This window comes from Cervus elaphus, chromosome 12 (genome assembly GCF_910594005.1).
Source record: "Cervus elaphus chromosome 12, mCerEla1.1, whole genome shotgun sequence".
NCBI lineage: Eukaryota > Metazoa > Chordata > Mammalia > Artiodactyla > Cervidae > Cervus > Cervus elaphus.
Genome location: NC_057826.1, coordinates 53,504,609 through 53,519,475, shown reverse-complemented (window position 1 = coordinate 53,519,475; position 14,867 = coordinate 53,504,609). Strand labels below are relative to the sequence as shown.

The 14,867-nt window shown below is 47.8% G+C and overlaps 1 protein-coding gene across 10 annotated transcripts in view; it reads right to left on the bottom strand.

Annotated features, from left to right (window-relative positions):
* Positions 1 to 14,867, bottom strand: part of TLN2 (talin 2) — a 479,630-nt gene that overhangs the window by 37,411 nt on the left and 427,352 nt on the right. For all 10 annotated transcript variants that reach the window (XM_043918839.1, XM_043918846.1, XM_043918841.1 and 7 more), the window contains 5 exons: positions 10,577 to 10,743; positions 8,949 to 9,132; positions 5,419 to 5,544; positions 5,099 to 5,215; positions 1,791 to 1,976 (listed from right to left, as the gene is read on the bottom strand). In XM_043918839.1, coding sequence (XP_043774774.1) covers positions 1,791 to 1,976; positions 5,099 to 5,215; positions 5,419 to 5,544; positions 8,949 to 9,132; positions 10,577 to 10,743 — 780 coding nt within the window. The remainder of the gene's footprint in view (positions 1 to 1,790; positions 1,977 to 5,098; positions 5,216 to 5,418; positions 5,545 to 8,948; positions 9,133 to 10,576; positions 10,744 to 14,867) is intronic.

Sequence of the window (14,867 nt, the reverse complement as noted above, 5' to 3'; positions counted from 1 at the left end):
TTCCATTTCACATCTATAACACGGAGACAGAGGTACCCATTGTTCATCAACCACGGTAACCTTGATCTCTGTGACTGGGAGGCCACAAGGAGCAGAAACAGACTGGCCCAGAGCTCAGAAGGTCTGACCTCAGTTCTGGTTCTGATTGTAAGTGTGACTTTGGTCAGGCCACATCATCTCTCCAATCAAATTAGGAGAATTCCTAATTAGAAGAATTCCCTTACCCTTCCCATCTAGGATCGAATGACAGAACATACACACCTGCCCTTCCAAAGCTACAGAGTGCCCTGCATGTGCACTGTGGTGGTGCTCACTAGCCGTATCTGGCTGGCAAATACTGCTGTGATGGAGGTTATAACCCAAACCAGAATGATCACTTCTGCCAGGGCAGATCCCATTGAGTGCATCAAAACTGTACTTGGGAGACTTTCCCAGTGGTCCAGTGGTTAAGAATCTGCCTTGCAATTTAGGGGATGTGGGCTTGATCCCTGGTCAGGGAACTAAGATCCCACATGCCAAGATGTCAAGGGGCAATTACATCCTCACGTCACAGCTGTTGAGCCCATGCTGTCTGGAGCCCACATGCCACAACTAGAGTCCGTGCGCTGCAAGGAAAGATCCCTCGTGACACGACTAAGATCCAACACAAGCAAATAAATAAATAAAAATAAATAAAATAATAAACCTATACTTGGGGCCCGAGGAGAGTCTAAACTCCCTGGCCCAGCACACGTGGAACTCGTGACAGTGGCCCAACCCTCTTGTCACCCTCTTTTCCTCCCACCTACCCCTGTCCCTCACTCCCTCCCCTCCCCCACCTCCTGGGGACCAGGAAATGTGGTGCTGTTTCCCACACTCAGTCCTTCAGCCTGACTGCCTCGCCCTGCCTCTGCCCAGGGACACCAGCCCATCCTACCCCTGCGAGGAACCGGAGAGGCCATCGTCTGACCCTGCACCAGCTCTCCCCACAACTCACATCACCACAGAGAAGGGCCTGTTCCCAAGGACCCCAAGGTGCAACAGCTGCTCTTCCCCTTCTGTGGTTCATCTCCATCTGCTGACCAGGGTGGTGGGGGTAGGGTGGGGGTGAGGTGTCACTGATCCATCATGGGGAGAAGTCAGGGTTCCAGAAGGGTGCAGGACTGGGGTGGGGCTGCTCAGTGGGAGGTGGGGGACCTCTTATGGCTCCTTGGCTTAGCAGATGTAAAATAAAGTGAATGTTATAAAGCTCAGGTCTCCCCAGCTCCCTCCAAGAGCACCAGCGCAGGGCAGCCGCCCCTGCTGTCTCCCTAAGGGTCGGAAGAGCTTCCCCAAGATGCCTGGTGCTCTTTGGTTCCTCTAACTCACTCCCTCACCCAATTATGGCAACACCCTTCCTGGCGCAGAAGGGCTGATCGAGGACTCAGGTAAGGGTGCAGGCTGATGAGGGGTGCAGTTTTGGAGGGCCTGGGACAAAACCTCAGTCCTGCTCCACTCCTGCCAGAACAGCCCCTAGTACAGCCCCTGCAAGAAGGTATCCCGCCTGTTTAGGAAGAACTGAGAGACAAAGTGGGAGGGTAAGTCAGCAGACCAAGTCCACGCCCTCTTAAATACAAAACTACCTCCAGAGAGCCACCTCCCTTGGCTGATGGGCACACCTGCCACCAGCATGCACTCTATCACAAAGACCAGGGTACCGAGCTGCTCACTCCTACACATGGCCAGTCCTGCCCCCTCTCCAGACTGACTGCAACAGCTTAGCCACGGCAGAGCACCACCCTACCCACCCCAATCAATGCCGAGGCCTTTACCTTGCAGGCCGTCAACATGTCCGACACGGCCTTCCGGCTCAGATTGGCGGTGGCTATCACATCCTCCTGTCGACAAGAGTTCCCAGCGGCCACAGCTTTGGCCGTTGCCATGGTGATGCCTTTGGTCATCCTGATGGATTCTTCAGGTGATGATGTCTTTTCAGGTACCTCTTTTGACTGGAATACCTGGAAGATAGAAATGGAAGAGCTGAAAAAAGTCAAAAAGGGAAGGACAGAAATAACATACGCCTCCCCTACTGGCTGTAGCAGTGTCTGAAAACCGAGCCAGCCATGGGAAGAAACTGGTCAGATGTCAGGAAATCAGAAATTTAACTGGAGTACAGTAACATCATTCTTGCTTTCAAAATTCCAGCGTGGATAAGCCCCACACACCAGTCTTCAGCATTCCAGGGGGGAGAACATGGGGCGGGAGAATCATCTACACTGTTAATTAACATGCTTGCCTGTGGAAACTGACACTCTGTGTGCATTAACTCCACCCCTGGGGTGGTGGGGTGGGGTGGACTGTGCAGCTCCCCAGATCTTCTGGCCCATTCTTGCTGATACCTCAGTGATCCCCAGAAGCTCCACAGCCCTGATGCTGGTTCCAGAGCAAGACGGACCTGGATGAATCACTCTGGACTCAGCTCTCTCTCTTAAAGACAGTGTGAGGCTGGGGAAAAATGAAGCATTCCATTTCTTCTATTCTCAGCCTGTTTTACAAATATAACTGCCTAATTGTGTGCAGGTGTTCATGTCGAGCCTGGCATGGCGACATTTTGAATTATTTAACAACACCCACACACCTTTAGAGAAGCTGAAATACATTAGCCATGGTAAGTGAGTATCTCACTTTAAAATTCCACCTGCCAGTCAAGCCAACCATTTCTGCTTCCAGCGCATCTGCCATGGTTCTACCATGAGTGAGGGGTCCCTGCATATGAGGACTCCTGAACCTGGTGGGGCTGCTCTGTCTTCAGTGCTTGTTGTTCAGTCGCTAAGTTGTGTCCGACTCTTTGCAACCCCATGGGCTGTAGCACACCAGCCTTCCCTGTCCTTCACTATCTCCCAGAGTCTTCAGCCCTAGGCAGCCATGTTTGAGCCACGATCCAGAAGGGAGGACCCAGCTGACATCCCTGTCATGTGCCCATCAGTGTTGAACACCACTAACCCCCTAAAAATGAACAGCAGCAGTCTGACTGCCCAGGACCAACCCTGAATAATGCAGCGTAATGAGGATGGACAGAGTCCTCCATGCTAACATGGGTCTTGGGGCTCATGCTCCTTTGGGAACCTACATTCATGGATATGCATTGTCTGGGCCAATTCTTTTTTTTTTTTTTTTGATATAGGTCAATTCTACATGGTATACTAGGCTGACCATGTGTAATATCCCAGGAATTACAAATCTCTTCCATTGCTACTGTTTGGCCCACTCACGCTTGTCAGAATGTATCGCTAGACTTTTAATAAGAAACCCCAGCCCAGGGACTTCCCTAGTGATCCAGTGGTTAAGAAATTGAGCTTCCAATGCAGGGGGTGAGGGTTCCATCCCTCATGTGGGAACTAAGATCCCACATGCCATGCGGTATGGCCAAAAAATAAAATTAAAAAAAAAAAAAACAAAACTCCCAGCCCATGTAGGCAGGCGAGTGCCAGGCAGCAGTCTTAAGGATATCACCTGTGGTTTTTAGTTCCTTCTTTGTGTGAGAACCGAGCACAATGGCAGCCAAGGTTGGAGTCATTAAACACAGGACACGAGAACCCAGGCCCCCATCACTAAAACCTGACAGAATCGCTCATCTCTACTGCTTCCCAGATGGCACTAGTGGTAAAGAACTCGCCTGCCAATGCAGGAGACATAAGAGATGTGGGTTCGATCCCAGGGTCATGAAGACCCCCTGGAGAAGGAAATGGCAACCCACTTCAGTATTCTTGCCTGAAGAATTCCATGGGCAGAGGAGCCTTGAGGGCTATAATCTATAGGGTTGCAAGAGTTGACATGACTGAAGCACACTGCTGACCCTCAGGCGCTTGTGGCCTTTGCAGGTGACTCTCTGAAGACTCCTCCTTCCAAAAGAGAAGCTGAATCTGTGAGCAGATCTGCTATTAAAAAGGAACCTCACATGATGGCCTATGTTGCCTCTGCATTTAAGTTTTATTTATCTGAGAGTCTTTGAAAAATGTCCTAAAGCTGTCTGTGTGTAGTCATTTGGCCTTCTAAGAATAAAGGTACATATAAAATAATGAAAATAAATAGCATTTGTAATAATAAATAAAAAAAGGAATCTCAGTTTGAAGCTACTCATTTTCAGCATATTTGTTTCGGGGGATTAGGTGAGGCAATCCTCAAGGCAATACACAACCACCATGGAGTCAAAAGAACTGGATACGATCACAGTAAGCCCAGGACACCCTCGCTCTAAGACAGTGGAACTGGGCGAGAGTGAACACAGGGTCGGCGTCTCTGAGATCAGACGCCTCACGTGGAAGGCAGCCTGACGTTATAGGGAAGTGCCCCCAGTAAAAGCGTCTGGGTTTTCCGAACAGTGAGGTCAGACTCCCACATCCATCTGTGTGCAGCAGGGTGAGCTGTTGTTGATGGCCACGGGAATCAGGAGGGGCCACGTGTGGCCCTTCAAGATGAGGACTTCCCTGGTGTCTCAGTGAATAAGAATCTGCCTGCCAAGGGAAGGGACACAGATTTGATCCCTGGTCCAGCAAGATTCCACATGCCGTGGAACAACTAAGCCCACGTGCCACAACTACTGAAGCCTACATGCTCTAGGGCCTGTGAGCTGCAACTGCTGAAATCTGTGCACCCTAAAGCCCATGCTTTACAATAAGAAAAACCACCACAGTGAGAAGCCTGTGCACCACAACAAACAAACAGCCTGTTTCCCGCAACTAGAGAAAGCCTGCATGCATCAATGAAGACCCAGTGCAACCAAAAATGAATAATAAAATAAGTAAAATTTTTTAAAAAGCATAAACTCAAGGCAAAGGGCCACAGTGAGTTTTCCCTTTGCCAAGGCTCTTCTGCAGTGCTTTCATTTTATGCTGCAATTTTAGTGGAATGAAACCTGAGTGGTCCCAAGTCATACATTAATTCATTTAATTACAATTGCAAACTGATCCTAGTCAAACTCCGAAGCCAGTATCACATAGGTTCTCCATGGCACAAGGCTACCAGCAGGCAGGTGAGTGGGCCCCCCTAGCTCAGGCACTCCAAGTGAAATCTCAGAGAAGTTGCGCTGGGGTCGGCTGTTGGACACAGGGCCCTAGGGAGGTGGCTGGTGGCTCCTTACCGTAAGCTCCTGCTTCATGTACTCGATGGTGGCCTCTAGCGCCCGTGTGCCCCGGGTGGCCTCGTCCTCCACTGCCTTCACGGTCTTGAGGAGGGAGGTGACATTGGTCACCATCACCTGCATGGGAAGACAGGCCAAGAGGAAAGAGTGCGCTGAGGTCCCATCCCTCTTAGTGCAGATCTAATGGCACGAGTGCCCACGCCTCTAAGTGAGGAAGGAACCCAGATGCACACGGCCCCCTCCAAAGCCCTGGCGTGTCACCTCTGTCTCTCACTGGAGCACCCCTGGCACACCTGTGCCCGGCTGGGGCTCCACTCTACCTTGGCAGCCCCCTTGAGCTGGTACATGGAGGGGTCGTCGGCAGGCTTGCTGGCAGCGCCCTTGGTAGCACCGATGAGATCAGAGAGGGCCTTGGCCACGTCTTTGATGGCATTGATCAACACTACCTGAAAGAGAGCATGCACCTCACGTGAGCAGCTGCACCAAGATCACACAGCACAAGAGCGGGGCAGGGGGGGACCTGGGAGGCAGGGCTCAGCATCCACAGCTCCCCAGCCCGCAGCACAGGAGAGTCTCCTAGGCCTGCCCTTGGAGTCTCCGGTGTAGGAGTCCGGGCGGAAATCCAGAATCCACACTTGAGGAAGCTCCCTGAGGGAGGCAGATGCTGAGCCGGAATGCAGAACCCAGGTACAGTCTATTTGGCAAGTTCAGAAACATGTCCTGACTGATAGCTCTGCTGAAAAGCTGCCTGTGAAAGGATGAAGGCAGCTAGGCAGACACCCCGAGAGGCAACACCACTCACCTGTACCCAGAACTGGTCACCAAAACCACGGAGAACAAAATGCACGCCACCCCCACCCCGGCCTGGCCTGCAGGGCTCCCATGGCAGCCCTCCTGCTCCCCAGGTGGGATCCTGACTCACTTGCCATGTTACAGGCATGTAGGTCTACCTTTTTTCCCCATTGGAAATCCTCCCCCACTCTGATCTCAGGGCTTCTGCTTTGTTCCCTTCGCTGCCTGGACCTCAGCTTTTTTCATCCTTCAGGTCTCAGATCAAACGTCACGTCCTCAGAGACCCTATCTGACCACTTGTGCCACAAGCCCATCCTCACCGGAATACCCTCAGCTTGCCCTGCTTTATTTAATGCACTTAGCTGTAATATAATAGTAATAAAGTAATGTGGAATTATTTCCTTGTATACCATCTGCCTTCCTTAACTGGGATGAAAGCCCCAGGAGGGCCGGCCTAGACTTTTGTTGTATTTTGCACTCAGAACAAGGCCTGGCGTGTGGTGGGCACTCAGCAAATAGTCAGGGAACGAGTGGATATACAGGTGTGAACCCACATAACACTAGATGGAACACAGCGGCTTCACTCTTCTAACTGAAGAGACAACAGACCACTTCCTCTGGGTGTTACACTTGGAATCTCAAGTACCAGGCGTCCTTAGGAATTCCATGATGCTGGGTATTACATTTACATCTTCTGGGTCCAATAGCTACAATAACAACTCCTACTTCTTACAGCAACAGCTTCCCTGCACAGAGGGCAGTATTCCATGTGCCGAGCCAAGTACAACGCACATGATCTTATTTAACTTTCATCACTCCCTTTTCGAGTGGGAACTACAATGACTGCATCCATACTTGAAGAGACTGGGAAGGTCGGGTTGGGATTCAGACTCTGGCCAGTGTGATGCCAAGGACACGGTCTTCACTTCCACACTGTATTGGGCTCCTGTGGCCCTGGTTCCTTATCTGCAAATGAGGTCAGTAGTGCTAGCCCCTCCCCTGCCCCCCCCCCCCACCCTGCTGGCAGGACGAACCAGATAACAAATGTGAAAACATCTTAGAAACACTAGCATCCCAGATACTGTAAGCATAGCCACGCCGTGACTCCCAGCCTCCCACCCTCTCCATCTCGTGGCTTCTCACCCAGACTGCACGAACCTCTGCCAGCCTCTAAAACCACAGGGCAGGCTGGGTTGTGGCGGGACTCCTGAGGAGGGGCTGTGGTGGGGGCCACAGGGGAGAGGCGGAGCGGGCAGGTATGCTGCTGACACCTGGCACACACTGTCCCCTCCCAGTCACTGGACAGTGACCAGGAGCAAGTGGGGGTACCTGTCAGGGGGACTTCTTGCACTGGTGGTCTCAAAAGAAGCTGGGCTCTGGGACTTCTGGATCATTTGGGAGACTAAGACTAAGCAATTCGATACATTTTGGATTTAAATCCAAAGGTCTAAATCCTCCCAGCTGATTCATTCCAGGTTGAGCCAGGCTCGGGTTCCAACTGCACTCATGCATTTTCTAGCTTTTCCTTCCTCCATGCGGGTAAGAATAATGCCCAAGCAGAGACTTCTGTGAATGCTTTGAATTCCACAGGGCAGTCAATCTGGGCTCTGATATTATCAAAGAGAAAGCCAGCACAAGGAGTAAAAAGCCAACACATGGAATGTTTCCTTCAAGGGGCTCCGCTCCACTGGAAGATGTCAGGGAGGGAGGGGTCACGGCTGTGTGGGAACAGAGCTGGTGGTCTTGTATTCATTAGGACAGTAGCTGTCATAAACTCTGGCACAGGACGGACGGACGCTTTGTCTCCAGGGATGTCCAAATGGGCCTAACAGGCTTGTTAATTGAGTATAGTTTAAGCAGTGGAAACTGAAGTGTTTACCATTTGATGGTGCTGGAGGGTGAAACAACAGAGCGATGTTTAAATTATGTACTCAGGAATGGGAAGAATCCATCAATGATGGCCATGGTTGGCTGTTAGTTCAGCAAGAGCTCAACTGCTCTGTTGGGCATCCATGATGTGTGGAAGCTGTGTGTTTGTTTCAAAGATCAATAAACCGTGGTTCCTGTCCTTGAGGAGTTGATGATCTAGGCTGGGGGCTGAGGACCTGGCAGGTAACATCAGTGAAGTGGCTGAATCCAAAGCAGAGAATCACAGAGCCTGGAGACCATCACTGCCCCCCAGTTCCTCTCTCTCCTCCCCTTCAGAGTCAAATTTCTCAAATGGGGCATCTATACATACTGCCTCCTACCTTCACCCTCATCTGGCCACTCCTCACTAACAGCCCTGACTGGGTGACCACTGCTATCCATGGCCCTGGGGCTGGCTCTCACATCTTCTTTCTTGCCTCCTTGGCCACATCTCTGGAGGGCTGAAGCACTCCTTCCTGTTAACATCATCTTCCCACCAGCTGTTGCCACTTCCCAGTCTCCTTAGGCATCTTTTTTTTTTTTTTTCCTGAAGATGGTCCAAATGATGGATTCCTCAGCTTTGCCTTGACTCCGTCTCCTCATTCTCCTCTCTGGTTGTGGTCACTGTTTATTGGAGAACAAGCCCTGCATCCACACTCTCAAACCTGAGCCAGCTCAAGCCTATTCACTTGTTTCCACCTGAGTGTCTCTCTGGAACTTCTAATTCAAAACACACTGCAATCTGAATGCATCTGCATCTATATCCAGGTCAGCCCTCCATCCAAGGAGCCTCGGCTGGGTACTGGGAGCCACTGTCCATTCACTGATGTAGTAGCCTGAAACACACGGTTGTCCTGGCCAGCTCCCTTGCCGTTATCTCCAAATGCTCAATGTGACCAATCATTTTCCAAGCCTGGCAGAGACCTCCTTACAGATTCCTCTCCAATCTGTGGGCTTGGATCCATCGCCACAGCCATACCACAGTCCATATGCCACTATTCTGCCTGGATAACTGCTTCCTACCAGTCCCTAAACCACAGATGCGCCTACACACATACTGTGTATTCCCCAAGTTCCTATTTTGCCTTCAGCTTCTTCTAAGATCTGTGCATAGAGTCTGTGGGAACACAAGGCCTGACGACATGCCTACCTGGGTCTCGGGGTCATCAGAGCCCAGGCTGGCGGCCCCCAGTTTGACCACCTCAGCGAGCTGGGTGATGGTGGCTGCAGATGATTGAGCTGCCTGGGCTAGTTTGTCTGGAGTGGACGCGGCCCCCGACACCAGCAATTTCGTGTCTTCCACCAAGGCCTTGGCTGTCTTCAGAATGTTCTCCCTGAGAAGGGGGGGGAGGGCAGGGCAAGGGGGGAGACAAAGGGTAGACCTTGGTCACCGGTAGTCAGGAAGAAAAGAAAGTGTGTGTGTGTGTGTGTGTGTGTGTGTCTGTGTCTGTGTCTGTGTGTCTGTGTGTCTGACTCTTTGCGACCTCAGGGACTGTAGCCTGGTAGTCAGGAAGAAAAGAAACTGTGTGTGTCTGTGTGTGTGTCTGTGTGTCTGTGTGTCTGTGTGTCTGACTCTTTGCGACCTCAGGGACTGTATCCTGGGCAGGGCAAGGGGGGAGACAAAGGGTAGACCTTGGTCACCGGTAGTCAGGAAGAAAAGAAAGTGTGTGTGTGTGTGTGTGTGTGTGTGTGCGTGTGCGTGTGCGTGTGCGTGTGTGTGTCTGACTCTTTGCGACCTCAGGGACTGTAGCCTGCCAGGTTCCTCTGTCCATGGGATTTTTCAGGCAAGGATAGTGGAGTGGGTTGCCATTTCCTATTCCAGGGGATCTTCCTGACCCAGGGATTGAACCCACATCTCTTGTGTCTCCTGCATTAGCAGGCGGATTCTTTAGCACCACCTGGGAAGCCCAGTTAGGAGGAAAAGAAACCCTCCTAACGGCTTTTATTAAAGAGAGGTGATCCAGTTCTCCTCTTGTAATAGGAGCTCTCATCTCCCATGTAAGAGAATTAGGATAGAAGAGAGGAAAGTCAGCTCAGAGTTCCCAGTCAATTAATAGTAAAACTTCAATTACAGATTCAGGGCTACCAGCTTGGTCCCCTTCCCCAGTCCCATAGCTTCCTCCTTGTGGTTGCTACTATCCCTGAAAATACGTCACAGCGACAGGGAGCTGTGAGGACACATGGGCAAGGGGACCTGGACATCAGAGCCCAGGGGGCTGGGTTTTGGAAGGGGTGACAGGGCACTGGGAATCACCTCCCCTGCCCAGTCTTGGGGCTATGGAGAGAGGAAGAAAGGTGCTGGACATGTTGCAAGGACATGGGGGGACATACCCAGCAGAAAATAGAGATCCTAGCACCTGCCTCTGAAGCAGAGTCTGAAGAGCCAGCCTGGGAGAGACAGCAGGCTTGGAGCTTCACTCTCCATTTAGGTGGGAACTAAATGCCTGTCCGGGTCACTCCCAGTCCCACTAAGGTTAGTGAAAAAATCAATGGCATAGCTTTTTAGCTTAGGGAAAAAAAAAAAAAGGCAAAAAAGTTATCCTCTGTTGGAGCAGGCTGGATGTAGGTTGTGAAAGGCAAAGCTGGAACACAATTATGTTTGCAGTTGAGAAAGGCACTTATTTTGATTACGTGGTCCATTTCTGCCACTTGAACATCCTTTTGAAATAAAAATGCATAACCATATTTCTGGATGTTGGGCAGCATCTCCAAAGTCCATCAGGCCACACTGAACTTCTCCCTGTCCAGGAGCCCCCAGGATGGCTGTCACTCCCATACCTGTGGTCTGCAAATGTCTCATTGTTCTCTGCATTCAGGGTCCCTGCAGTCGCAAACATGATGGTGGTGTCCAGGTCGGCGATGATCCCGGATACGGCAGTGGCAGCTGTGATACATGCCTGGGTTCCCTTGTTCCCAGCCTGGAGAGCGGACAGCACCAGGGATACCTGAGGGCAGAGTGGGAAAGTCAGTGGGTGTGGAAGATGGAGAAAATATAACCCAAAAGTTTTCAAACTAAAAAAAAAAAAAAAATCACAAAGAACACAAAAAATAGAAGAGGAAACTCTTCCAAACTCACTTTACAAGGCCAAAATTACTCTGACACCAAAACCAGGCAAAGATACCACAAAAAAAGACAACTATAGGCCAATATCCCTGATGAACACAGAGCAAAAATCCTCCACAAAATATCAAGAAACCAAATTCAACAAAACAATAAAAGTATCACACCCCATGATCAAGTGGGTATTATTCCAGGGTTGCAAGATTGGTTCAACATCCAGATATCAATGTGATACACCACAATTACAAAACAAAAGGTAAAAATTAAATAAGTCATCTCAATAAATGCAGAAAAAGCATTTGACAAAATTCAACAGCCATTTATGATAAAAACTCTCAACAAAGTGCATATAGAGAGAACATACCTCAATATAATAAAGGCCACATACAACAAGCCAATAGTTAACATTATATTCAAAGGTGAAAAGCTAAATGCTTTTCTTCTAAGATCAGGAACAAGACAAGGATGGCCAACCTCATCAGTTTAATTCAATACAATAGTAGAAGTCCTAGCCAGAGCAGTAAGACAAGAAAAAAAAAAAGCATTCAAATTAGAAAGCAAGAGTAAAACTGTCACTATTTGCAGATGACAAGATATTCTAGATAAAAAACTCTGATGACTCCATTAAAAAAACACAAAACTTTTAGAATAAATGAATTCAGCAAACCTGCAGGATACAAAATCAATAAACAAAAAACCTATTGTGTGTCTATATACTAACAATGAACTATCAGAAAGAGAAATTAGGAAATCAATCCCATTTATAACTGCATCAAAAAGAATAGAATACCTAGGAATAAATTTAACCAAAGAGGAGAAAGACTTGTATACTGAAAGCTATAAGAAGTCAAAGAAATTGAAAAAGGCACAAATAAATGAAAAGATATTTTGCGCTCATGGATTAGAAGAATATTGTTAAAATATCCATACTACCAAAACCAATATACAATTCAACACAATTCTTGTCAACATTAAAATGGCATTTTTCACAGAAAATGAACAGTTCCAAAATTTGTATGGAGCCATAAAAGATCCAAATAGCTAAAGCAATCTTGAGAATGAACAAAACTGGGGGCATTATGCTTTTTGATTTCAAACTAAATCACAAAGCAACAGTAATCAAAACAGTAAGGTAAAGGCATAAAAACAGATATGAAGATGGAATTAGAGAGCTCAGAAATGAACCCAACCATATCTGATCAATTAATTTATGACAAAGGAGCCTAGAATATACAATGAGGGAAGAACAGTGTATTCATTAAATGGTGTTGAAAAAACTGAACAGCCATATGCAAAAAAATCAAACCGGATCACTACGATTCACCACACACAAAAATTAACTCAAACTGGGTTAAATGTAAGACCTGAATATAAGACCTGAAACCATAAAACTTCTAGAAGAAAATACAGCTGGTCACTTCCTTGACAGAGGTCTTGGCAATGGATCTGACACTAAAAGCATAAGCAACAAAGCAAAAATAAACAAGTGGAACTTGTTTACATATTGATATACATATATATGTGTGTATATATATACACATATATATATATAAAACTAAAAAGCTTCTGCACAGTAAAGGAAACCACCAACAAAATGAAAAGGCAATCTACTGAAAGGGAGAAAATATTTGCAAATCATATATTTGATAAACAGAAATAGAACTCAAACTTATATAACTCAATAGCCCAAAAAACCCTCTCAAAACCATCATTTTAAAAATGGGCAGACTATCTAAATGGACATTTTTCTGAAAAAGAAACACAGATGGCTAACAGGCGCATGCAAAGATGCTCCACATAATTATCAGGGAAATGCAAATCCAAACCACAGTGAAATATCTATCACCTCACATCTGTCAGAAAGTTTATTATCAAAATGAAGTAACAAGTGTGGGCAAAGATGTAGAAGAAAGTGAATCCTTATGCAACTTTTGCTGGAAATAGAAATTGGTGCAGCCCTATATGAAAAATTTTATGGAGATTCCTCAAAATATAAACATAGAACTATCATATGACCCAGCAATTTCACTTCTGGCTATGTATTTGAAGAAAATGAAAACACTTACTCAAAAAGATATATGCACCCTCATGTTCATTGGAAAACTATTTGTCATAGTCAAGACACAGAAAAAATCTAAGCGTCCATCAAAGGAAGTTAGATAAAGGAAATGTGGTACATACATGCAATGGATATCAAAGACATTATACTAGAGAAATAAATCAAAGAAGGACAAATACCACATAACCTCCCTTTTATGTGGAATCTGAAAACAAAGGCAAAAACAAACACCAAGCCCATAGATACAGACTGGTGGTTGCCAGTGGTGGGGGATGAGGAGGAGGAGAAATGGGAAAAAGAAAAGAAACTTTTTGTTTTTAGTTTAAATAAACTGAATGAAAAGGAAAAAACAAAAACAGAAACAAAATCCAATAAAATGCACAGAAAAAGAGATCAGATTTTGGTTATGCCAAGGGGGTGGGGTAGAGTTTGGTGGTGGTGAGACTGAAGAAAGGTGGTCAAAGGCACAAGCTTCCAGTTTTAAGGTAAATCCTAGGGCTGCAATGAACTAATGATGACTATAGCTGACACTGCTTTGTGATCTTGATAAAAGATGCTAAAGTCCTAAGAGTTCTCATCACAAGGAAAAAATACATAGACACATATACTTTTTGCATTTATATGAAGTATGAATGTTAACTAAACTTGTCATGATTTCATAGCATACATGAGAAATCCTGATGCCACAAAACCTAAACTACATACAGTGTTATATGTCAACTATATAAATCTCAATAAATCTAGGGGGAAAAAGTAAAAAACAAAACAGAGCAAACAGAACAGTGAATTTTCTCTCTGGGAGTCAATAAGGCTTGGGGTTACCAGCAGTTTGGGGTCAGCAGCTCTGCCACTGCTGGCGACCAACATTGGGCAGGCTGTTTCACCTCTCAGTTTTTGCATCTGGAAAAGGGGGCTGTTACTTCTTACCAACCAGGGCCGATGGGAGGAATAAGTGGGGGAAAATGCACATAAAGTACTAATAAGGGTTTACTAGATGGGCTGGAGAAGACTCCTGACAGTCCGTTGGACTGTAAGGAGACCTAACCAGTCAATCTTAAGGGAAATCAACCCTGAATACTTGTTGGAAAGACTGATGCTGAAGCTCCAGTATTTTGGTCATTTGATGTGAACAGCCGACTCATTGGAATGGGAAAGATTGAGGGCAGAAGGAGAAGAGGGCATCAGAGGATGAGATGGCTGGATGGCATCTCCAATGCAATAGACATGGACTTGGGCAAACTTCGGGAGATGGTGAGGAATAGGGAGGCCCGGTGTGCTGTAGTCCATGGGGTCACAAAGGGTCGGACATGACTGGGCGACTGAACCACAACAGAGGGCAGATGCTACTTGATGATAAAAACCACAAAGAGGGTTAAGGATCAGGCTCCTATGAACAGTGTGGCAGTTTCTGTCCCCCTGATCAGACTTTCTGCAGAACAGCCCTCTGCTGACACTTGCCACTCCTTCACTCGGCTGCCTCTTGACTAGAAATTCTCCAGAGTGGACCCCAGAGGGGCTAGAGCCCAAAGACGATCCTTTCCTTTAACCTCTCCACCCCACCCCCGCCTCGCGCCACCACCTGCCACCAGCACACCTTCATGGTCCTAGAGACATTTCCCCGCAAGGCAAGCTGGATCTGCCTCACCCCTGGGGACGGCTCTCCTGCCAAAGTGGAGAGAAGCTGAGCTCTCTTCACAACCGCCTCCTATCTCTCAGGCCTCCCCCTATGTTCCTGCCACACCAGCCCCCTCCTTCCTTCCCCACCCACCTGCTGTCTTCCTTTTATGGCTATGCCCTCCTGGCTGGGGATGATCACATAGACACACCTAGACAGGTAAGGATGAGATGGGCGGGCAGGGAGATGCAGCAGGAATCTACCCGTAAGGCTAGATGCTCTGACCGAGCCAACTCCCTTCCTCTGATCCCTCTCCCGGCATCCTGAGTCCGGG